At 38.7% G+C, this 23,233-nt stretch overlaps 1 protein-coding gene across 2 annotated transcripts in view; it reads left to right on the top strand.

The window, feature by feature from the left end:
- tanc1b (tetratricopeptide repeat, ankyrin repeat and coiled-coil containing 1b) overlaps positions 1 to 23,233 on the top strand; it is a 101,051-nt gene that overhangs the window by 63,114 nt on the left and 14,704 nt on the right. For both annotated transcript variants that reach the window (XM_032567965.1, XM_032567964.1), the window contains exons 7-15: positions 978 to 1,319; positions 9,643 to 9,765; positions 12,408 to 12,689; positions 13,028 to 13,182; positions 15,295 to 15,526; positions 16,030 to 16,196; positions 18,660 to 19,267; positions 21,468 to 21,576; positions 21,954 to 22,076. In XM_032567965.1, the coding sequence (XP_032423856.1) occupies positions 978 to 1,319; positions 9,643 to 9,765; positions 12,408 to 12,689; positions 13,028 to 13,182; positions 15,295 to 15,526; positions 16,030 to 16,196; positions 18,660 to 19,267; positions 21,468 to 21,576; positions 21,954 to 22,076 (2,141 nt within the window). The remainder of the gene's footprint in view (positions 1 to 977; positions 1,320 to 9,642; positions 9,766 to 12,407; positions 12,690 to 13,027; positions 13,183 to 15,294; positions 15,527 to 16,029; positions 16,197 to 18,659; positions 19,268 to 21,467; positions 21,577 to 21,953; positions 22,077 to 23,233) is intronic.

Here is a 23,233-nt window from a genome sequence, read left to right as displayed (position 1 = left end):
GGCAGTCAGTCACGACAACACAGACATACAAGACAAACCACCATGCACATGCATACTGATACTTGGGGAAAATTTAGATAAACACACACATGCACACACCTGTCATGCAAACCATGTAAATGGACAACAGAATTCAAACCCAAGACCTTCTTAAAGCAAGACAAGACTGCTACTAACTGTGCCACAATACAGCCCTTCTTTTAATTTGTGAAAAACTCAGGAAAACCCACAATGAGAATTCTTTCCTCAGTAGCACCACCTAAACCAAAGATTGCTGTCACTGTGAACTGATAGTGTTAATGTATTATTATACATTCTCTAAACAAAGCAGATAACATTTTTTTCACTTTCTGAATGGCCAATCACCCATCATGAGCAATCAAGAAAATCATGCAGTTCTAGTCGCCAACTGATTTCTCAGTCCAAGTCTGTTTTTTTTTTTTTTTTCCTTCTGTGTGTCTCTCTCTACTCAGAGAACATGTTTGTGTTTGATGGTTTTCTTATAGGATTGGAGGATTTGTTCTCACCTAAACAGAACTCCAGTCTAAACTTGAATGTTTTTAGACCTGTGTCTTCTTTCTCGCTCAATGTTTGGGTGTGGATTTTGTTTTGTTTGTGCTATATCTAATTACTGTTTTCACCGTTTAAAGCTGAATGAATAGTCTCATTTAAATCAAGACCTCTGAGCTAAATCCTTAAACTAATTTAACAAATCCAAGCTGCCATGCCTCCTACTTTTTATTAGTGCACAGAGACTGTTGCTGTCGATTGAAAATGAGTTTCTGAGCAGCGTTGATAAGAGCAATGAGCAGCAGCAATGAGTTATTCAAAGTTCCATTACAGCTCAGTGTCTCGGTGAAGATTAAGACTGATAAATGTTCATATCACACAAAGAACACTGCTCTAATTTATCTCGCCTCTTTCTCTCCTATTATCCCTCCTCATTGGCTCAAATTCTGTTTTCTATCTCCATTTAGCCACCATCACTAGTTCCTCTGAGAATGACGACCGCAGTGGCTCCAGCCTCGAGTGGAGTAAAGATGGCAGCCTAAGGAGCACCGGGTGCCATGGCCTGGCGCAGAGCGTGCGGGCTGACACATGCTCTCCCGTGGTGGAAGAAGAGTCCAGTAGTGCCACGGCAACACCAGCTGACACCCCGTCGAGGACAGACCAGCAGCAGCAGCAGCAGCAGCAGCCCCACACACCAGCAGGAGCACAGGGGCCACCACGACCACTAGGTCACACATGCGACGGGTCTAATCCATATTCACCGCAGACGTCCTCTTCCCTCATAATGCCGAGGCCAAACTCTGTCGCTGGTAAGAACGTTCTCTGTTCTTGGAAAATGTTACAAATAAACAATCTGTGTGAATGTGCTACTGTAGCTCTCTTGGTGAAAAGCTTTGTCAGTCAAGTTCTTTTGACTCTGATAGACAGAGCTCTGCCTGGGAACTGGCAAGTGAAATGTCATTTTAGTCCAAGCAGGTGAGCGATACAAATGTCCAGGAGCAGGAAGTGATATAAAAGAAATCGGTACAGGTTTTGCTTTTCACAGCTGGGCGTCAGGGCAGAAGTTTAGGATTAGGCAGCTGCTGTGTGTTGCGCCTCGGCACTGGCTGCTATGTTAGCTCCAAGCACAACCTGCTGTCTGGTTGATCTGTTCTGCATTCCTTCCCTTAAAGCTCCCTGTTGTGGTTTGGCTCACGATATTCACACAGCTGTCACAGTTGTTGATATTCCCCGGTACCCCCTTTCTCCACTCATGTCTCCCCCTTCTTTTCTACTCCCTGGTCTCACCCTTCCACCTCGCTTCTGTTTTTGTTGCTCCTGCTTTTGACCTTGACCCTGTTGTTAAACTGGTCTTCATGAGCTATTTCTTTCTACTCTATTTTGGACCAAGATTTTATTAGATCACAGTTAGTGTTTGGTTTCTCCTATATAATATACTGTCAATGATATAGTTAATAGCTCTTTATACAAGTACAGCGGTTTTGAAAGGTGCGTGTATTGCTTGTCACAACCACAAAAATGATGCACTGCTTTTAAAATGTTTTACAGATAAATGTTTGAAAAAATGTGCCGCTTGTTTTGTAATGACTTACTCTTAAACCCCTAAAAATAAAATAGGTGTGAACAAATGTTGTTTGAAGTCCACCTATTTGTACTTTAATCTTAGCATAAATGCAGAAGTTCCTCAGTTTCCCCAAGGTTTTTTAGTGAACATTAGTGAAGAAGCAGCACGTTAAAGACCAAGGAGCACAACACACAGGTCAGGGATGAAGTTGTTGAGAAGCGGGGTTAGGTTATAATCCTAATCTTCGAAAATAACATTTTAAGGATGAAAGAGTATAGCACAACTGTACACCTATCAAGGCAAGCCTTTTCACCTAATTCTTACAAGCCAGACATGGAAAGCATCAGGGATGCAGCCAAGAGGCTGCCCAGCTTAGGTGGGAGAATATGTTGATGTAACAGCTATTAGTTGTGAATGCCAAAATTCTGCTTTTTATGGGGCAAAAAGAAAGCCATTGTTTTAAAAAAAAGCAATAAGAACTCCTTTTTGCAGTTTGCCACAAATAATGAAGAGGGAAAACGTGGAAAAAGGTGCTTTGGTGTGACGAACAAAACACCATGTATTGCAGAAACGTGAAGGTGGCAGCATTATGCTATGGGGAGGCTTGAGCACAGAGTGGATGAAGTTGAATGCAGGGCAATCCTGGAAGAAAACCTTTGAGCAGATGCTGAAGTCTTAAGACTTATGGTAAGATTCACCATCCAGCCAGAGTTTCAATGGCAAGGTTTGCATATATTAGATTCCTGTGTAGCATGTCCAGTCAAAGTCCAGACCGAAACCTAATTGAGACTGGCCAACCATGAAAATTACTACCTGATCTGAACAAGCTTAAGCTATTTTGCAAAGTGGAATGGTTGTACCTGGGAGAGTCATACTGGAAAAGAATTACATCAGTATCTTCAGTGAAAATATCGACGGAAGAAGCTCAGAATTACAAAATATCACATTTCTCATATTTTTATTAATAAAACAACGATGCAGTACTTTATTTTGGTCTGTTACATACATTTGCAATAGAATACATTAAGGTTTGTAGCTGTAACATGACAAGTTGTGAAAAAGTAAGGGACTATATGCACAGTTGGATTTCGTTTTTCCAGACATAAAATGTCTGCAAGCTAAGGGTCAGGTTTATAGATGCTTGAACTGACAACATAAACACTAAGGTCATGACGTCAGCATTTGTTTGACAGACGGGAGTATGTGTTGTGTACAGAGGGTGAAACATTTCTTCGGCAAGGGATGCATTGCATACAAAGTGAGGTTACACGGGGACAAAGAACAAAATCATCTGGTGTACAGAATTGCCACTGAAATATGCCACCTTCCACTTTAGAAGCAGGTAGCTGAACTGAAATTGCTGGAGCGGATATGTTTTCAGCTGGAAAAATAAAAATAAGTCACATGTCTAAAGCTGGAACAACAAAAAGCACTTTGTGTCCACTGACTAATTGTTTTTCTTAACCTATTTAACTGGATTGCATCTTTCTTATCCATTATGTTTTGTACCATAAGGCTTAACAGGCCAGACGCACTGTGGCTTATAAAGCTAGCAGACCAGGAAATATTTGGCAGTATACGTGTGTTTGTTTTATGGGTTGATGTCATAGTTATGCAGCATTGCCCTCTGGGGCCCTTGACAATTCACACCTTAGATTTTACGCTGTGTGACAAAACCATGGGAGAGGACATCAAGGACGCAGTAAGACGACTTCATTTATGGCTGCGACTGAGCTGTGTAGGTGCCCCAGTGAGCCATGGATGCCTCTCCTGAAGAAAATTATATTTAGAGAAGAAATAGTGATGAGCTCATTTTAATGAAAGCTGCTCCTGTTTTTGATGCATCGACTCAGAATCTCAGCGTTTAATGTTTTTATTCATCTTTGTTCTCTGTCTAAACTTTGACCGAATACCATTAAGAAAAATATGATACAGAGGTAAAAACAATGTAATAATGAGCCTAAGAAACCTGGTGTAAAGCTGACAATCATTCACTTTAAGGACACAATTTGTTATTGTGTGTGATCTTAGACAAGTGAAAATAGTGATTTTACCTCAACCTTTGCTGATTTAAAGGGGAGATGTAGTGCTATGTTCACAGAAATAGAGAAAACTTTTATCATAACATCCTTTTATATGGCATCACAGTAAAAATACTTTTAACCGTAGGAGCAGTAAGACTGAAGATTTTAGCTAACATGGCTGCAATGCATTCCCATAATATCAATCCTCCACCTCCGTATTTAATAATTTCTTTGACTTTGTGCTGACAGTGTGTTAATGTTGTAAAATGTGCTGCTTGACTTGTCTATGATTTTGCTTCTTTGCGTTGACATGTATCAGTTTTTAATAACCCTATATAGCATGTGCTTTGCTTAAGAAAATCTAAATTTTACAATTTGAGATGCTTCATTTTGTTGAAGCATCTTGGTTAAATATTTTAGAAAGCAGATATGTTTACCAAAATCAAAGATCCATATTAATTTTGGCCAAAGGAGTTCCACAGTTTTTAAGTCATGTGTTCAGCTGCTTGTGATTGTGTTGCTCAAATTTGGAGCGTGAAATAATCCTGCTATGTGGGAGATGAATGACATCACAGTGCATTTATTTAATTTAGCAGTGATTTGTTACCTTCCAGGTTCTTATGTTGTGTATTGGCTTTTGCATGCACTCACTGTTTGTATTCTGAAGTTGCGTCTTCCTTTGGCAGCAGTCTTGCTCTGAGCTTACCTCATCAAAAAATGATGGGGCCAAGGTTCGTTTGTGTTCTTTAAAATAAGCATTTGGAGAATGAAGAGCCAGATTTTCTGACAGGTTTATCTCTCTGCTAAGAGTCTGAAAAGGTAAAATTCCTTCTGTTTTCCAGACATAATTAAATCCCTTTGGCTCGTTTTTTTGAGAATCTAATTTGTGATTCTGAAGTATTTGCAGAGGTCAGATCGTAATTACAAAAGTGTCTTGAATTTCTGCAACACTGAGGTGTAAACAAAAAATAATAGCTTTCTGAATCAAATATACGCTGGAACCAGTCTGTTCCAGTGCAGCAGGTTGACATAGTTTCACTTCATCTTGAATGCTGGGTGCTCTTATGATTTTTGCTGTTTTTATTTGCTCTTTGTTTCCGTGTTTAAAGACGGCATATCATGGCTGTTTGTGATGTCTCCAGGGAGCCATGGAATTCACATCCGGCCATAGCTTTATGTAGTCACTAATCTGTTTAGTTCACGAGTCAAACAAAAACAGATAAGCCATTCATATCCTCCGGCACATTTCAGAAAGGTCACAGAGGCATCTTCAAAAATGTCCATTTTCAGAGCTGTTTTGATGCCTCTGTGTCACAGCAGGAGGAAAAGAAAAACTCTTTGAGGGATCAATCTTTTTTGAGTTTGCAAACCCCTCTCAGCGGCACCCGTCTGAAAGATCAGGACTTGTTAAATGCCCAGTCTTAAAATAGTAGAGTGTGGGATAAAGTCTCTCCTTTAGAGTTTGACAGACAACATCCCACTGTTTGCAATTCTATAGAAAAAAAATATTTTCATAAGCCTCTACTCTTGTATGAAGTTTGTTTTTCTTGAATATTTTTAATAATTACATCGGGGGGTTTTTTTTGTTTGTTTTGTAGTATTTATTTACTCCAATCAAGATTATTCAAAATTTATTTTGAGTACCCTCAATTCCAGCTGGTTGCTAAAGACCAACAATAACGGATAAAATTAGGCCAGTTAGTTTAGCCAGTCTACATGCACCTTAAAAAGTTATGATACCTGGAAAAAGGAAAGACACTTATTTATATATAATATTTAGCATGAGCTCTATCAGTACACAAACTGTATTCCTTTTTGTTTGTACACTGAGTATAGATACAAGATCCATTTGATAATTTATCTTCCATCAATCTTTATCAACACATATTCATGAAACTCTAATAATTCTATTGCACCAAAATTAACAGCCTTGAGCTTATGAAGCTACACAAAATTTAAACTCTTTATTCTTGTGTATTTTTACTGTTTTTCGATTTACATCAGGGTATATGGAGTACTACACCACATGGCTAATTAGCATAAGCAAAAGGATCACAGGACAAATTGACATCATCACCTCCATGCATTTTCTTTTTGCCAGAGATGTCCCATTTTCTTTTATTCATGGATTCTAATCCAAGTTGCATGAAATTAGACAAACATATGTTGATGACAATAAAATCACTGTCATATAATAGCTTGAACGTACCTAAAAATGCTATGAAATAACATACTACATTTCATCCGTCTGAGCCGCTTTATGTAGGCGTCATTTTATCCCACTTGCCAACTCATAATGCTTAGTGTGCTACAGGATCTTTTCTGTAGAATAGCCTCAATATGCTGCTTTGACACCTGCAGCAGGTAAAGGGATTGCTTTGTTTGGGACCCTGTTCCGATACTTGGGATCAAATCTGTACATCTTTTTTTTTTTAATACACATGCTATTTAGACAAGAACATCCGGTTGGAAATATAATATATTCATCACTATAGAAAGTTTCTTGCTCGTAAGGCCTCGACACAAATGCTAGGACTTTCATAAAAATTAATTTAAAATGTGTGGATTAGTTCAAACTTTTCTTTTCTACTGTGGTGAGCTTTAGAAAAATTATATTTAGAGGATTAGGCTGTGATAATTATGGCAGTAATAATTAGCTGCTATTGCCTTCAGCTTTATCACAGCGGGCGTTCAGATCTCCATCTGTGTTAAAGTGAACAAATATTTTGAATTGGCCCTTGGAGAGAATACGCAGAATTAGAGAGCAAAACTAAGTCTTTTTTTTCAGAACTTGATGAGATCGTCTTGGTCACATCTTTGGAATGGTGTCAAGGAAAGTGAATGGGTTGAGAAACTGAGAGGTGCAGTATCTAAGAGCAAAGGTGTTTCTGTCTCATTCTCTGTTCGGGCAAGAGGAACATGAAACTGAAGATTTCAAAGTGCAAACCAGCTTGAGGGGGAAACGAGTCACATTTTCATCAGCCTGACACATTTTTACAACTTCAAAGTCATTGCAAACTCAAACTTCAAGACATCAAATGGGATTTTTTTTTAAAAATAAGCACACATGCATGAATGGGAAGAAAGGCAGACAGTATGGAAAAGAACGGTGTTCACAGCTGAATGTGATCTTCATTTAAAGGAATGGCTTGGCTTTAAAGGAGTTGTAGACAAAACTGAAAGGGACTTGATAGAAAGGAGAAATGGAGAATATATGTGCAGCACAGATGATATCAGACAGGGATAATGGTGTGCCAATGTTAAAACATTCTCATATCAGTAACTTCGACTAAAGTTTGTTGTTGTTCTGTTTAGAAATGTACTGATCAGAATTATCTGGACGATTTCAGGTATCCAGTTTTTGTAAAGTTTACCTGGTTTTAGCAGGTTCCAATTACTATTTAAGAACTCTATAATAACTCGATATATAAACAGCATGCATGAGAGAGAAGCGATAATAAAATAGTTTCACAAATACTTTAAAACAAAGAAAGTATTACTAGACTTTTATTTTCGACTGACGTTAGCACTGTATATCAACAGCTCTATATTCAAAATGTAGACCTTTCTACCAGACTCCCAAAAGGTGGCTTACCTTTCCAACATTTTTTCTGTTCTCCATTTAGCCTTTCTGTTATCTGCCTAAAGTCTTGTGCTCTGCTGACAGACTGAGCCTCTAACACATTGTAGAAAATAGTTTCTTTTAAACTGCCTTTGACTTCATCTTAAACACCTTATCGATCCTGACAAATAATTTTAACTTTCCTTACTAACAACTTCCAGACTCAGGAGTGTTATTGTCAAGGTCTGTTTAAGAATAGTATATTTAAAACCAATTATAAAGTATTCAGAGCCCATAGACTAAATCTCCTAGCTGACCTTTTTGTTTCATTTAATTCTCCAATTTTTCACCCTCTGGTGCTTCCTTATCAAAGGTAGTATGTAAATTCAAATTCATAAGGCTCATGGACAGAAATGATGTCTTAAACCCGTGAGTTAAAAGTACCAAGAGACGGGGAGGGTGACACTCTTTGCATTCATTTAGCAAGTGCCTACTGTTGTGGGTGCTGTGACTGACTGAGCACCAGAAAGAAGACAGCCATTGTCTGCTTCCACCGGCTCTGCATGTGAAAAATAAGTGAGGAATTGCTGTTGAACCCTTGGAAAGCTCATCCTATGTGGGTGTTTTATAAACCTTTAGCCAAGGGTGTGGACCCAGGTTTCCCGTCAGCGCTGCTGTCCAGGTATTTCCATGTTGTGGAGGAGTTTTCCAGAATTCCTATTGTGCTTCCTGCCGTTGCTGCTGGGTGTGAGTAGTCGTAGCATCATAATCGAATTTGTGCACGTTTTCAACATGTGGTGATTTACACCGACTGTTTTTCTTTTTGTACCGGTTTTGTGTGGTTGTCGTTTTATTTAATTTGCTGAAAATTGGTTTATGTCCACAGTGGTTGTCCAGGAACAGTCTGCTGTAATAAAAGTAACTCTGGGGCCTTCTTTCATTTCGGTCGCAGTTGCAGCAGACGTGTTTTAATTAGTGGGACATTCCAGAGAGTGAGTTCGCAGCTCAGTGTGGGAGAGAGTAAGTGAAGAGGGGAAGATGAGTGTTTGTGACTGTCTCTCCCATCTGAAGCAGATAAAGAAGATAACTGAGGCTTTGATTCTACTCTTCTGCAAGGCCAAACCAGAATACAGCTTGATGATGTTGGGATTGAAAAATGAGTCGCAATTGGAGTAGAGACCTTGTTGCACTGTTGCACATCTTTATTACATTAACAGGGCATAGATCATACTTTAAACCTTCTGCTAAATTGCTGTGCAATCACACTGACTCATCCACAAGTTAATCTGGAGACTTTTGGGATCAAAATCATCTCCTGCTGTGAGACCTCAACTCCTCCCTGCACAAAGTCAGATTGAAATTAAATAAAATCTGGAGAAAGTTTAACATCCAAGTTACAAAATGCATTTATTTTAAGATGGTAAAAAATAAAATAAAAATCTAATATTTATTGGTTTACTAATAATTTATATTGCTTCACTTGATAGCATGTGGATAATAAATATATGCTCAGCAGATTGTTGCTAATGAGTAATTTTTGAACATCTGAATAAACCTGTAGTAGTAAAAGCTTCTTTAAGCGGTCGCAACTGGCATGGGATTGATTTATTCTTTTTTCTGAGGAGAAACAAAGGTAGTCTGTCCTCTCCCTACAGCACAAAAGTGCTGTTTGAGGGGACAGACATCTTATTGCTATAGCTGTCAGAAGAAATCAGACAACCAGAGCGCATCTGTCTTAACTATAAGATACTGCTTTCCTTTCAGCTGCAGTTTACTAGTACTGCCTCTAGGAATCGTCAAATGTCAAAGCGCACTGGCTTGCATCACCATCACTCATCTGCTGGGAGATATAGCCTGTGTGCAACAAAATCTTCAACTACTGATTCTTCCCATCTCACATTTGGCAGTTTTTGAAATAAAAGCAGTCCTCCTGATTTAGTGTTGTTCACTGTCTGTTTTTGGACCCGTGTGTCTCTTCGCAGCAACCAGCTCCACAAAGCTGGAGGATCTGAGCTATCTTGATGAACAGCGCAACACGCCCCTGAGGACTTCCATTCGCCTGCCTTGGCACAACACAGGAGGGAGGCCACCGCATGACCCTAAAGGTGACTGACAGTATGCGTTAATACTGCAAATAAGCTGGATGTTGAACATTGTTGGGCTTACTTGACATCCAGATTTGGGATAGTTAAGTTTTTCTTTTTAGGTTGCCATTATCACACCAAATTTCTTTTAATTTAGGTAGAGCTCTTTGGTAGAGTTTAAGAACATACAACATTTCACATTTTGTGATGTCACAACCACACAATTTAATGTATTGCATTAGAATCTTCTGTGATAGACCAACACAGAGTAGTGCATATTTGCAAACTGGAAGGGAAAGTGTACATTAGCAATATTTCAAATATGAAAATGGTGTCATTCATTCTATTCAGCCCCCTTGAATCAATATTTGTAGGATCACAATTCTCTGTGATTACAGATTACATCTGTCTCAATTAGCTTTGGATATACACATACCAACATTTTTTGCCCATTAGCTCAAACTTAGACAGATTGAACCAAGAGTATCCTCAAAAATAAATTTTCAAATCTATTCATATATCCTGTATTGAATTTGACTCTGAAATTTAACTTTTCAGTTGAAATTAGATGTAGTTTTACGTAATGTTTTTCCTGGAAGTTAAACCTCTGTTTCAGCCTAAAGTCTTTTCCAGCTTTTTCTCCATGATTTCTCTGTATTTAGCTCCATGTATCTTAACTAGTTTCTCCAGGACTGCTGAAGAAAAGCATCCACATCTGTCTACTGCTGACTGCAGTAATCAGCTTTTTCCTATTTAAACAGATTTTTATGGCTCTTTTTCTTCCTACTTAACTTGATCGATCACATTAAACCTTAATTTTTCCAAAGGTTTCGTTAGATACTTTGTACTGAAGCGCACTTTAGAAGGCAGTAGTACATTTGAATATTTTCCTGTACATCAGCAAAAATACTCAATTGAATGCTGCCTTGTTTTAAACTGCATACAAACAGCACTTTTAAACCTAAGAACAAAGTTTAGAAAGAGTCTAACCACAGAAACAAAACAATTCTGTGTACATCCAGGACTTGTGAAATGCAGATTGGTAGGTTTTTAGTTTATGTTCTACATTACAAACAGTGTGTTGTGTTTTTATTTGTCCAGCTATCTTTATCTTGTTTGTTGTGTGTGAAAGAGAAAGAGAGCAGTTGGTGTTACACAGCTCTGCAGAGTTCATTAGAAAAACTTCAAAAGGAATATTTGATGAAAACTAGCTGTAACTCAAAGGTTTTGGCATTTAGATTTTCAACTCTGAGTGACAATGAAAATAGGACAGGAGCAGTGACTCAAGTCAATTCAGCTCAACTCATTTTTTGATCCACTTCTGATTCACAATAAATAGACAAAATTCAATTGCATTTGAGGAGCTTTGTCTAATATAGAGAGATAGACACGTTAATACTAAATAAGATTCAGAAATACCCTTAAAAAGAAGTTGAAGATAAACTTAAAATGCTCAATCTTAGGGGAAAGCATGTATGTCTTGTCTAATAGTTTTTAAAAAGAGCACAAGGAATGGAGGAGAGGTAGTCGGTGTGTATCAACCGAGGCCCTGCAGGACCTTAGGCTAATACCAGCATAACTAATAAATATTTCAGGGTCACCCAAGCAATTATAACTACAGGATTCTGTAAAAAGCAACTTTTCATGGTTATTCAGGAAAGGTTAAGAGAGTTTCTGCTTTTTGAACCCAAACTAGAAGCTGATTTAACAGAACAGATTCTAAGTTAGTACTTTGGGTTTTGTAGAAATCCAGTTAAAAGTAGTAGGAGGAGATATGTCCTGTCAAAATGCAGAATCTCCATTTGGCACAAATAATGAGAAATTGCTACAAAATGTTTTACTTTATTTTTATATCTCTTTTAAATTATAGCTTAATTTTTAGCTCTAGAAAATGTATTCAATACCAAACATGTACCCATCACGGATTTTGTGGCTGATTTCCAAACACCAATTTTGCAAAGCTCTGACCTACCAGCCCCCGTTTCTAATTAAGAACTATAAAAAGCAAAAACACATTTGTTTTATTGTCTTGTGAAACTAATTCTCACAAACAGCCAAAAATCATGATGCCAGCTCAAAAGAATTACAGCCCCCTCCACCCCCTTTACAAAACAGAATATAGGTCACTAACTTCTTTCTTTTCTTTTTTTTGTACACCTCAAAATGTTTAGGTGTGCTGTATTACAAGATATATATATTTTCTACCATATGTTTTTTAAATAAACAATGTTTCCAAAAATGATATTTTAGAAGAAACTCTGACTGTTGACTTATTGAAGCTTTACAGTAGCCTTAAAGAACCTTTATGCGAAAGATAAATAATTGTTTATATTATGACCAGAAGGAATATATTACTGTGTGTGTGAGACAGAGAAACTGAGCAGTTGGTGTTACACAACTCTGCAGTTAAATAGGATTTCATTAAATTCACAGATCAGGGCCAGTAAAGTATATCAGCCAATTTCGATATTACAAGTCCAAAATCCTTGGGCCATTTATGTTTTGTACTGGCCAAATATTTGAACACCCAAAGAAAAAAATAAATATATTAGGACTCATTTTGTATGTAGCTAGTTAATCATTCCACACTAATGCTGCAAGGTTTAATAATTAACACCACAACTAATTATGATGTGGTTCCCTCTCCCCCCCATTTACTTTAGGACGCTTTGCTCCCTACAAACCTTCAGACATCATGCTCAAGCCCCTGCTGTTTGAGGTACCCAGCATCACTACAGACTCTGTGTTTGTCGGCCGAGACTGGCTGTTTCAGCAGCTTGAGGACATGCTGAAGGCCAGCGAGTCCAGTGAAAACCACGGAGTTGTGGTGGTGGGCAGCGTTGGGTATGGGAAGACGGCCATTATCTCCCGGCTGGTAGCGCTGAGCTGTCACGGAGGACGCATGCGCCAGATTGCCTCCAACAGTCCGAGTGCCTCGCCTAAAAGTAAGCAGTTTTTCTGGTTTCCTTTGGGTAAGAGCTTGCAGAGTGTGAATGGAAAACTATGAAACTACCTAAAATTGTGTCAAGCTATGTGTTATAAAAATGTCTCTAAAAGTAATTTTAAAAAAAAGTTTTTTAATGTATTTTATTTAAAAAATGACATTGCGTAATATGATTTTTTTTTTTTTTTTTTTTTTACTTTAACTGACCTAAAACAAAAGTTTTTACTGACTTAATATCAGAAAGTGATGGGGGGAGGAGAAAAGGGTTTTCTCTTTTTGTATAGCATATGCAAATATCTGTTTTCACCCAAAAGTATATGGTTGATTTATTTCTTTTAGGTAGTGCGGGACAAGGCACAGAACTCCCCCTCAGCCAGCCCCCGCAGCCCACTCCACCATCCAGTGCCACCAACACCCTTAGCAGCAACAGCTGTCCAGGAACTCCTGAGATGCAACGGCGCAGAGAGGAGGCTGTCAAACGGCTGGCTTCAAAGGTAGCGATAAACTTAAGCTGAAGAGGAAATAGTAGTGTGTATTTTTTTTCCCATAGAAACACTGCAAGGCCACTTTAGAAAGACTAATTATTCCAAAAAGTGTTTGTGGCACAAGTAATATGTTTTCCAGCTACACGGTTTCTCATATTAAAACAGAAAACCCATAAAGGTAAAAACAATGCTTCTAAAATCTTTTACGACATTCCTGTTTTTGTTTTTGCATTCATGCAGTGGTGTGGTGTTAAAAAAAAGGTTTTACTGACCTAAAAGCTGAGGTTTTACTACATTTCGGGAGTATGTAGGTGAAATGACATTATTCTGCTGTGTGAAGGGACGTTTTAGCAAGAAACTTATTTCTGTAGTTATTAAAACAGTGGAGGTACAAGTGGTATTTGAGGAGCTTTTGTCTTTTAAATGTTCATTTGCTGCTGGCTGAAGCCTAATGTTTGACAAGGAATGTCATAGATCCCCTCTTTTACTAAACTTAATATTAATAGTTCAAGATTAAAATGTTACTGGGCAAATACTTTCTTTCTATACCTCTTTTACATGATTTATGCTGAGTTGAACTGTGACCAGTTTCAGAAACCCGGTTTTCATAAAGCTTTGACAAGCCGACACAAAATTCAGACCAATTCTGATAGCTTTTTAAAAACTATGATACAAGAATATATTGGAACAGGACTTGAACTTTTTTTCCCCAAGATTTCCTGGCATGACCAGTTACCAGCATACCTTTACTCGATTAGATTAGGTCTGTTGATGGACGACTGTGAGGTCATATCTTATCAGATTTGTTTTCTGAACTTAAACTCTTGCCATTGATTTTGCTTTGCAATTAGTCTAATTATTAAATGCTGCTAGTCTTGTTTGGGACTAAACACGCCCTGTTGTGGGTGCCTTCTGATCCCTTACATATTGATATTATAAAGCTTTCTCTTGCTATTGGGACAGTTCGTGAACTCCATTTCTAACTATTTATGCACTGAGATTCTAAACGTCTGTGAAAACCAAAACCATCTCTTGAGCCAATTAATGTGTAAAGTGTTTCCAATCGGCGCTCTCTCCGGGATTCTGTTCCTGTGATGTGTGAACACTGATGCAACGCTGAGCAGCTTCTGTCAAATTCAGCCATTTCTTTTTAATCACTGATTTAAAAGCAGTCTCATATCTGCGCTCTGAGGCTATTACATGTTATGATGCATCACAAGCTTTATATTTTTTTTTCTTTTGCTGTGACTGAATACTCTTTCAGATGCGTTTCTTCTACACAAATTTATAGTTATTGTAGATTAACGGCTGCAGGTTTACTGCAGTGTTGCATCAGCTTGTCTTATATTGTTTATTGGTGCAGCAGCCTGCATGACTCATGTACTTTAGTGAACTGTTTGCTGATACACAGGTTGCTTTATTGTATCCATTCATCCTTTTTCATCTTTACTTGGATGCGCCGCTGCAATATCTTTACTGCAAAGGGCTCTCCACAGTCTGCTTTTAGGCCAATTGTATCCTTCATGTGGGATAAACAACCACATCTCAGATCTGTTTTTTAATAGCTATATTATATTATATTATATTATATTATATTATATTATATTATATTTCCTAATATTTTATATTCAAAGCCACAAAAAAATGACAGAAACTTGATGTCTCAATAATATGCAAACACTGATGGTGTGTTTATAAAGCAGATTGATAAAAAAAAAATGCTGCCAGCAGACATCTTTAAATTTAATGTAATTTCTGGCGATCATGTGAAGACCTCCTTCAGAGTGTTGAAGGATATCAAATGGCAGTCTGTTCCTTTAGTTTGGATGGCAATTACTGTAGTACAAATACACATCCCCAAGGTCGCTTTTCTTCTCACCTCTTTCCCGTATTTTACCTAATAAACCCAACTTCCATTAAGAAATAGAGAAACCTGCTTTTAGAATTTTACAATAACTTAATTATTGTTTTCTGCACAGTTTTTTATATGCAGAATAATACAATTTTAAGTTATTTTCTCCTGGCCTCTCTAATTAAGGAGATTCTGGGTAGCTTTTAGGAAAATGTCAAGTATCCTGGTTGCTTAAGAAATTCTGCATTTGCCTTCTCTTACTTTTCCAGGTGGTTGCGTATCATTATTGCCAGGCCGACAACACGTACACCTGCCTGGTACCAGAGTTTGTGCACAGTATCGCAGCTTTGCTGTGCAGAGCTCATCAGCTCACTGCCTACCGAGAGCTACTGCTGAAAGAGCCCCACCTCCAGAGCATGCTCAGTCTGCGCTCCTGCGTCCAAGACCCCATGGCTGCTTTCCGAAGGGGTGTCCTGGAGCCGCTGGCCAACCTTCGTAATGGTAAGAACGCTACATTCCAGGGTTTTCTTTTCTTTCTCTGGCCTGTTCATGTGTGACTTAATTTTAGTTTTTTTCTGTCCATCCACCCTTTTGTCCTTTCTTGTTTCCTTCCTTTCTCTCTTCCTTCCTTCATTTCCTTCTCTCTTCCTCGCCATCTATCTCTTTTTCTTTCTCTTTCTGTTTTTTTAGGCCTGAACACTGTCCAATTATATTCCATAATGTGTCATTTTTGTATGTATTGTTTTAAGGTGTTTTAAAAGGACTGAGGACTCTAGATATTTAGGTTTGAAAAACTACGGCACTTTGACATTTTAAGAATGGGGTCATTTCTTTTCACAGCTCATACCAGTTAGTAGAAGTGCTGATAAATGTTTAACTGCTAAATGCCACTGCAGTATCATAAAACCCTCACAGCTGGGTAGTTTAGTTGAAATAACACTGGTCTCAGTTGCTGTTCTCTACTTATTGTCTTCTCATTGTTTTTTTTATGTGTACATTTTCAGAGAAGAGAATTTCAGAGGAAGACCATATAATTTTGATAGATGGACTTAATGAAGCAGAGTTTCATAAGCCTGACTATGGAGACACTATATCTTCTTTCATCACTAAGATCATTCCCAAGTTTCCTTCCTGGCTGAAGCTGCTGGTCACTGTCCGGGTTAACTTAATGGTAAGGAAAAAACACTGATATGAAAGAGACCTTTTAATGTTTTAACCTTTTAAATGTTTTTTTTTTTTTTTAATGCCATGGAGAAGTTTAAAGCACGGTTAGTTTATTAAAACAACATCCCTCGGAGGGAGCTGCATGAAATCACAACTCGGATGCGAGAATCTGTTGACAGAAGAAGTGTTAGTCTTCTGACCTTTATAGGAATGTGTTAAGCAGAACCAGTTTGTTGAATGGCAGCCACGGGAAGTCCTGTTTGAAGTTTTACATAAATTTTTGTAATGGACTCTGTAAACATGTACAAGATGATGCTCCAGTTGATATTGACCTAAATACACAGCGTCACTTGTGTTCTTTATGTTCACTTAAAGATGGATGGAGGTGAATACAGGGAAACGTTGGAGGCAAACTTATTGGAAGCTTGAAAAAGTTTCTGACTTACACAGAAGCTGTCCCTTTCAGGAGGATATAACCTTAAGCAGCTAGAGCCAGGAAGAGAATAGTTTAAATGAAAATGTATTTATGTGATGATCTCATCAATGTTATGACCCAAATTCAATAGAGAATCCGTGAAAAGGTTTGAAAATGTATGTTTAAGCTATTAAGATGCATCTTTAGTTATTTTACAAAGATCTTTAGATATGCAAACTTGAAGTTTGATTTGCTGTCACTTCTCGAGATGCTCAATCGACTTTAACAAATGTGAGACACCCTGTCAAGAGAGGCCAGCATTTCCTGAAAGAATTGGCAGATGGTGACCCAGAACTCAAGTCTGTATGACAGGAAAGAGAAGTCTAAAACTTTGGGCTTCCTGTCTTGATGACCCTCAGTTAAACAGCTGTAAAGATCTTCTCTGGCTGTGTTAGGGTCACCGTGGCGGCAGCTGAAGCTTTGACAGGCCTGATGAGCCAAGCGACAGCTGATTGAGTCTTGAATAATAATGTGGTAGCTGACTGACATCCAGTATAGGGGTTATTAATGCTCAGGAAGGAGCCAGATATTGACTGCTGTCCATCAGTCTGTGCTGCCAATTCAGTTTGTTTATTTATTAGCCTGCCAAGCATTTAAAATTCTGGTATCGTCACAGCTCACTCAATGTGGTAAATCACTACGTGGAAACATTGATCATTTGTGTTTTCAGGATTGAATGCTTTTTATGATTTATTTGACAGCACTATGTTGAACAATGTGAATAAAGGTTTAGATCTCTGTACTGTAGCTTGTCAGTTTGTTTTTTTGTTTTTGTTTTTTTGTTTTCCATTGAGTTGGATACCAACACTAAGTTTATCTGCAAGGCATTGCCTTCACTTCACCTGATGGAGTGTGTACCTGTGCATAGTGTGTGTGTTTCTCTGGTTGTGTTGTTATGATGAGGAAGAAATAAGCGTTATCTCACTCAGGCAATGTTTCTCAGGCCTCAGACAGGCAAAGGATTGGAGGATTAAGACGCATTGACCCTCCGGGATATGAATTGAAATGTGAGCTCTGGCTAAGACTTGTGCTTACTTGCTAGTAGCCACCATCCCGTCCATCCCCTGCCTCTTAATACTCACTTCACCTGCTCCTGTCATCCATTTCCAACAGTAGCAGGTGTCTCTGCTTTGGCCTGATAGCTTACTGAGCGTACTTCCCTGCTGTTCGAAAAGCCTCTTTTCATATAATAGTGCCGTCAAAGGTATTCATAACCTTGGAAACTTTTTACACTTCATCGTGTTAATACTGAAACAGAAAAAAAATCACTGTGTTTTATTGGAATTTCATGTAGTAAGTGAACAGGTATAGTCTTTTTTACTAAATCATATCTGGAAGGTTTTGTATCAAACTTTCTACAAAATAGTTTTCTGCCAGAATTCAATTTAATCACATGAGATCAAGAGCTTCTGTGAACATAATATTTTAATTCTTGACAAAGATTTTGGTGTGACTCTGACTGGTCCATTCCAACACATTAATACTCTGTGATCTAAACCATTACACTGCAGCTTGGCCGGTATTTTTAGCCCTGTTTGTTTGGTGTATAGTGATCTTTTACCTCAGTCTGCAGTTTTGGGTTTTTTCACCTTATAGTAGGTTTTGTCTGAGAGTGTTCGGTAATTAGCTTTAACCAGCTTCCCTGTTCCTGCTGAAGAACAATCCATCACCCTAGCATGATGCTGCCGACACAAGTTTCACCGGATGCTTTGGTCAGATATAGCTGTGAATAAAATTAGGTTGTATTAGAATCAATAATGCCCTGCGATGGACTGGCGACCTGTCCAGGGTGTACCCTGTCTCTCGCCCGAAATGTCTTGGTGGAGATAGGGATTAGCACCCCTCCCGACCCCACTAGGGACAAGGGTGTAAGAAAATGAATGGATGGATGGATGGGCGGATAGAATCGATAACAAATTGAGGCAAAATCCAAGCAGCAATATTGCACGAATCTTCTTCCCTGCATCTTTACCAACTTTATTTTGTCTGTTGCAGGAGATCACCAGCCTTCTCTCGTTCTCTAAAATCTCCCTGGATGATTTTACGGACAACAAAGAGATCACTAATGACCTCAATTCCTATATCCAGTACCGGATCAACAGCAGCAAGGACATTATGAACAACATCAGCCTGAACGGCAAGGCCGATCCTGGCACTGTGACCAAGCTCAGCAGCCACCTGACCTCTCGCAGCCAGGGCTCCTACCTGTATCTGAAGCTCACGTTGGATCTCTTTGAGAGAGGCCACCTGGTGATCAAAAGTGCCAGCTACAAAGTAGTGCCTGTTTCGCTAGCTGAACTGTACCAGCTCCAGTGCAACATGAAGTTCATGACCAACTCGGCCTTTGAGCGGTCCCTGCCTATCCTCAACGTGGCTCTGGCGTCGCTGCACCCAATGACGGACGATCAGCTGTTTCAGGCCATCAATGCCGGCCACATCCGAGGGGAGCTGCAGTGGGAGGACTTCCAGCAGCGCATGGAGCTGCTCTCGTGCTTTCTCATCAAACGGCGAGATAAAACGCGCATGTTTTGCCACCCTTCCTTCAGAGAGTGGCTGGTGTGGAGAGCTGATGGAGAGAGCACAGATTTCCTCTGTGACCCCAGGTCAGTCCTCTGTTCCGTAAGCAAATGTTTTGCTCTCAGCAGCTCTTCCTTAGGAATGCGGGCCTCTGTTATATGCATGATAAGCTTGTAAAGCATTTAGACATTTAGGCAGTCCTCTTTCTGTGGATTACAGACTTCAAACGGTCCACAACAGAGTCCGACTAACGCTCACTGATAACATGAAGGCAATAAAAGAAGTATCAGGAAAGAAAGAGGTTTCCTTTAAACAAAACGTTCTGTATTTGTAAGTCTTTCTTTGAAAACTGCATTTCTACGACGGCACACACTTCTTTCTTTGCAAACTTTTATTTCACAGTATGATTCCCATTTAATTGTTCGAGGCGTCCATGAATCTTTGTTGGTTATTTAGTATGCGGAGAGGGATGGAGTGTGAAAAGGAAGCAAAATGCTTTAATCAATACACACAGCACGACTCATGTCTGACTCAGCAAAGTAATTGGGTATGAAATGCTTCAGGTACTCTGATTATCTTTACAACTTTCTAGTTTGTATCAAGTAAAAAAACCTGTTTATAGCTCCACTTAAAGTAGACTCAATACTTTTGCTTACAGAAGCTTAAATTATCATGTACTGAATCAAGGCTGATATTTTATCGTGTTTTTAAGCTAGTCTTTACTCATAAACACTGTGGAGGTTTGATACAAACACACACCTATTAAATTGTAACTCCATTTATCTACAAGTAAACTGGGCTACATTGATTGGACGTACTATCATGCTTTCACTTGCTGAAAGAGGAGTTGAGGTGTGTTAGGCTGGATTTCTGCTTAAAATATTTTGTGCTTTGTTTTTGGGCTCAGTGTGTAGAACTGTAGTGTAGCGTCTCAACCCCTTTCCTGAGATGCTACAGGTTAACTGTCAAGCACAGATGTCTCAACTATGTTTTTGAAACGTATCCTTTTGTTCCCCCAGTTGGTCGAATTTCTGCTTAGGCAGTCTGCTGCAGCTTGTAGTTTTCCAACTCTGGTCTTCTAACAGTGTTGCCATTTTAAGTGATGAGTGAGAATCAGAATCCAGGTTTTTCAAGACAGGAAATAATTAGCAGTTTCACTTGAAAGACTGTTGGTGCTCCAGCTGACCAGCAGTGCACAGCAACAGGTGAGGGAGAGGCTGCTCTTACTCTATGCTTCAAACAGCTGGAGAAAACTGCAGCCATTGAGGCACTTTCCCAGACAACTCATTAAAAGAACTTCAAACCATAAAACCAATATGAAATGTTTATGAAAGAAACTTTTTGAAACCTCAGTAAATGTGGATGCTGGTAATTGGCATTTAGATACGTGCTGTGCTGCAGCGTTAGAGTCTTAATAAGCCAGTCAAGACTCTGCTATGGATGATTTTAATACTGTAGTTGAGAAATCACATTTTTACCTGTTTGTTAAATACACATACACTGTATAAAATGGATAAGATAGAGGATGTAGATAATAGAAATAAAGACACAAAACATGGATAATCAATGCTTGAATGTTTATGTGCTCCTAAGTGTTTACATTTCTTACAAATCCCATGCTGCCCGGTATATAGCAGATATTCCATCTATCTGTGCGTTCTGCTGGGCTCTTTTTGCTCTACCTGACAGATATGATACAGTTGCCTAATTTGAAATTCTTTGGATCAGCCATGCACGCCTAATAAGCTGAAAGATATCGGTCTGGCCCTCCCCTGTCGTGCACCTCTACTCACATACTGATGACTCTGAAGTGGACCAGATCTGAACTTCAAATTCTGGTCATTCACAGCCTTCCAGTTCCATTAAAAAAACAAACGCTTATAGTCTGGCATGGGCAGACAAAAGCTCGCTGCACAGTACTTTTCAGTGTCTGTGTTCAAATAGAGGGAATTGTAACCAGATCAAAGTGATCCGCAATCATGCATGTCCGTTTAATGACTTTCTGCATTAATTGGTGCCAGAGTGACTGTGTGGGGGAAAAAAAAAAAAAAAAAAGATCCAGCAAACTTGTTTTATTTCTTTTTTTAAATTTTACTCCAGACCTGTGTGGGTCCCTGACCAGCTTTTGCATCAAATTCACACCAACCCTGAATAGGAGAGGTTTCTGTGTAGATGCCAAGTTACTCATCGTTATACAACAATAAGTGCTTTTATGTTTACGGTTCAGATGAGCAGGCTTCCCTCATTTGGACAGCAGAGTAATCTTTCTGTTGATATGTAACTCAGGACTGGCCATGCTCTAATGGCATTTATGCTGTCACGCCAAGAGGGGAAATTGAACCGTCAGCAGACAATGGAGCTGGGACACCACATCCTGAAGGCGCACATCTTTAAGGTAAAACCACTGAGTCATCTTTGGACATTTGAAATCCATTTTCTGCAGAAAATATTTATATTCAAGCTGGTTTTGTGCAGTGAAATTGTGTTCATACCCCTTCAGATTTTTCACATTTATTCAAGTTACAACCACAAATTGCAATGGTTTTATTGTCAAATTTTTTATTTATACTTTGACTGGGATGTTTTGTGCATAAATATGCTTAGATCCCAACCACTGTATTGCAGCTCTGGCTGTATGTTGAAAATCTCAATAAAAAATCCCAATTAAATGTGGTAAAGTTTATGGTTTTAATATGAAAAGGAGTATAGAGCCATTTGCAATTCTCCCTACTTGTGTTTGTTTGTATGTATGATGTATTGACTTGCTTGCAGGGTCTGAGTAAGAAAACAGGCGTTCCATCTAGTGTGCTTCAAGCTTTATGGATCAGCTGCAGTGCTGATGGTCTTTCTGCAGCCTTGGCTTCCCTGAGGAACCTCTACACACCAAATGTCAAGGTAAGGAGGCTCTTCATCTCCTCTCTGTGTGTGAACTAGACCTTCTAGAGCCAGACATGCTCTCTGTTTATGCCCCTGTGATGTGAGTTGTTTGTGAATGATTTTCTCTGGCAAAACAAGCAAATTCCATATTCATTTCACTGGTTGGTTCTTGTGCATGATATCACATCAAGTGACTGAGTCCTACCAGTCACATTCCCGGCACACAGTGATATTTCAATTATAGTCCTAAAATCGACCAGCAATTCCCAGTTTCACACACACACCCACACACACCCCCACACCCACACACACACAAAAACCCAACAAAAAAATCCATTGAAAATTAAAAGCACTGGAAGGTTGAAACCGAGGAAATATGTTCCTGGGTAGGAGAAATAAGAAATGCAGGGAACAAAAGGATATAGACTGGAGAGTTATGAAAAGGTAAATGTTTTCACTGAGTTAGAAGTCTGTGTTATGTATATAGATTTTCTCCCTTACTTCACAACTGTTAATAATGTGGCAACCGGTGCAGAGCATAATCATTGTTTCCCCTCCTTAATTAGACTAATGTTGGTAGAAGGGCTCATTAAACTGATAGTGTGACAACTATCTGTGTGTTACCCTCTACATGAGTTGTTTTCTGGAGAAATAATCATTGGCCATCACTGGAAAGGCTATTACATGCATATCATTATGTTTTCTATCATACCACAGAATTTTTATTTTTTTTTTCTTTGCCTCTAAGATGCTGTCAGTGGGGCTTTATTACTTGTCTGCTGTGAGTCAGTACTTGTGAGACAATTGCAGAATGACCTTGGTTTGTCCTTTGGGAAAAATAGTCTGTTAATTGATTCAGCCGAGGATTCAAACACAATTTTCTCTCAGGTTGCAGAATCCTTATTGGTGCAAACTTGTTTGACAAGATGATTTTATTGATTTACTCCTTAGGGAAGAGAATAACAAACACTTATAATTGAATTCAGCTACTTTAATTGGTTTCTGACCTTTATTTTGAGATTTTCATCAGTTTTTCAATAATATCAATAAATCATTGAGTCACTTCTCGGAACACAGTGGCTCACTTTGTTGAAATGTTTTTCTTGAAATTTGATTATGCCCTCAGACTTTCATTTAATAATTTTTTTCTGATTCAATTAAATATAAATTGTCAT

The sequence above is a fragment of the Xiphophorus hellerii genome, chromosome 7, assembly GCF_003331165.1.
Source record: "Xiphophorus hellerii strain 12219 chromosome 7, Xiphophorus_hellerii-4.1, whole genome shotgun sequence".
NCBI classification, from domain to species: Eukaryota; Metazoa; Chordata; class Actinopteri; order Cyprinodontiformes; family Poeciliidae; genus Xiphophorus; species Xiphophorus hellerii.
Note: the sequence above shows the minus strand (reverse complement) of the source record. Positions and strands in the feature narration are given on the sequence as shown.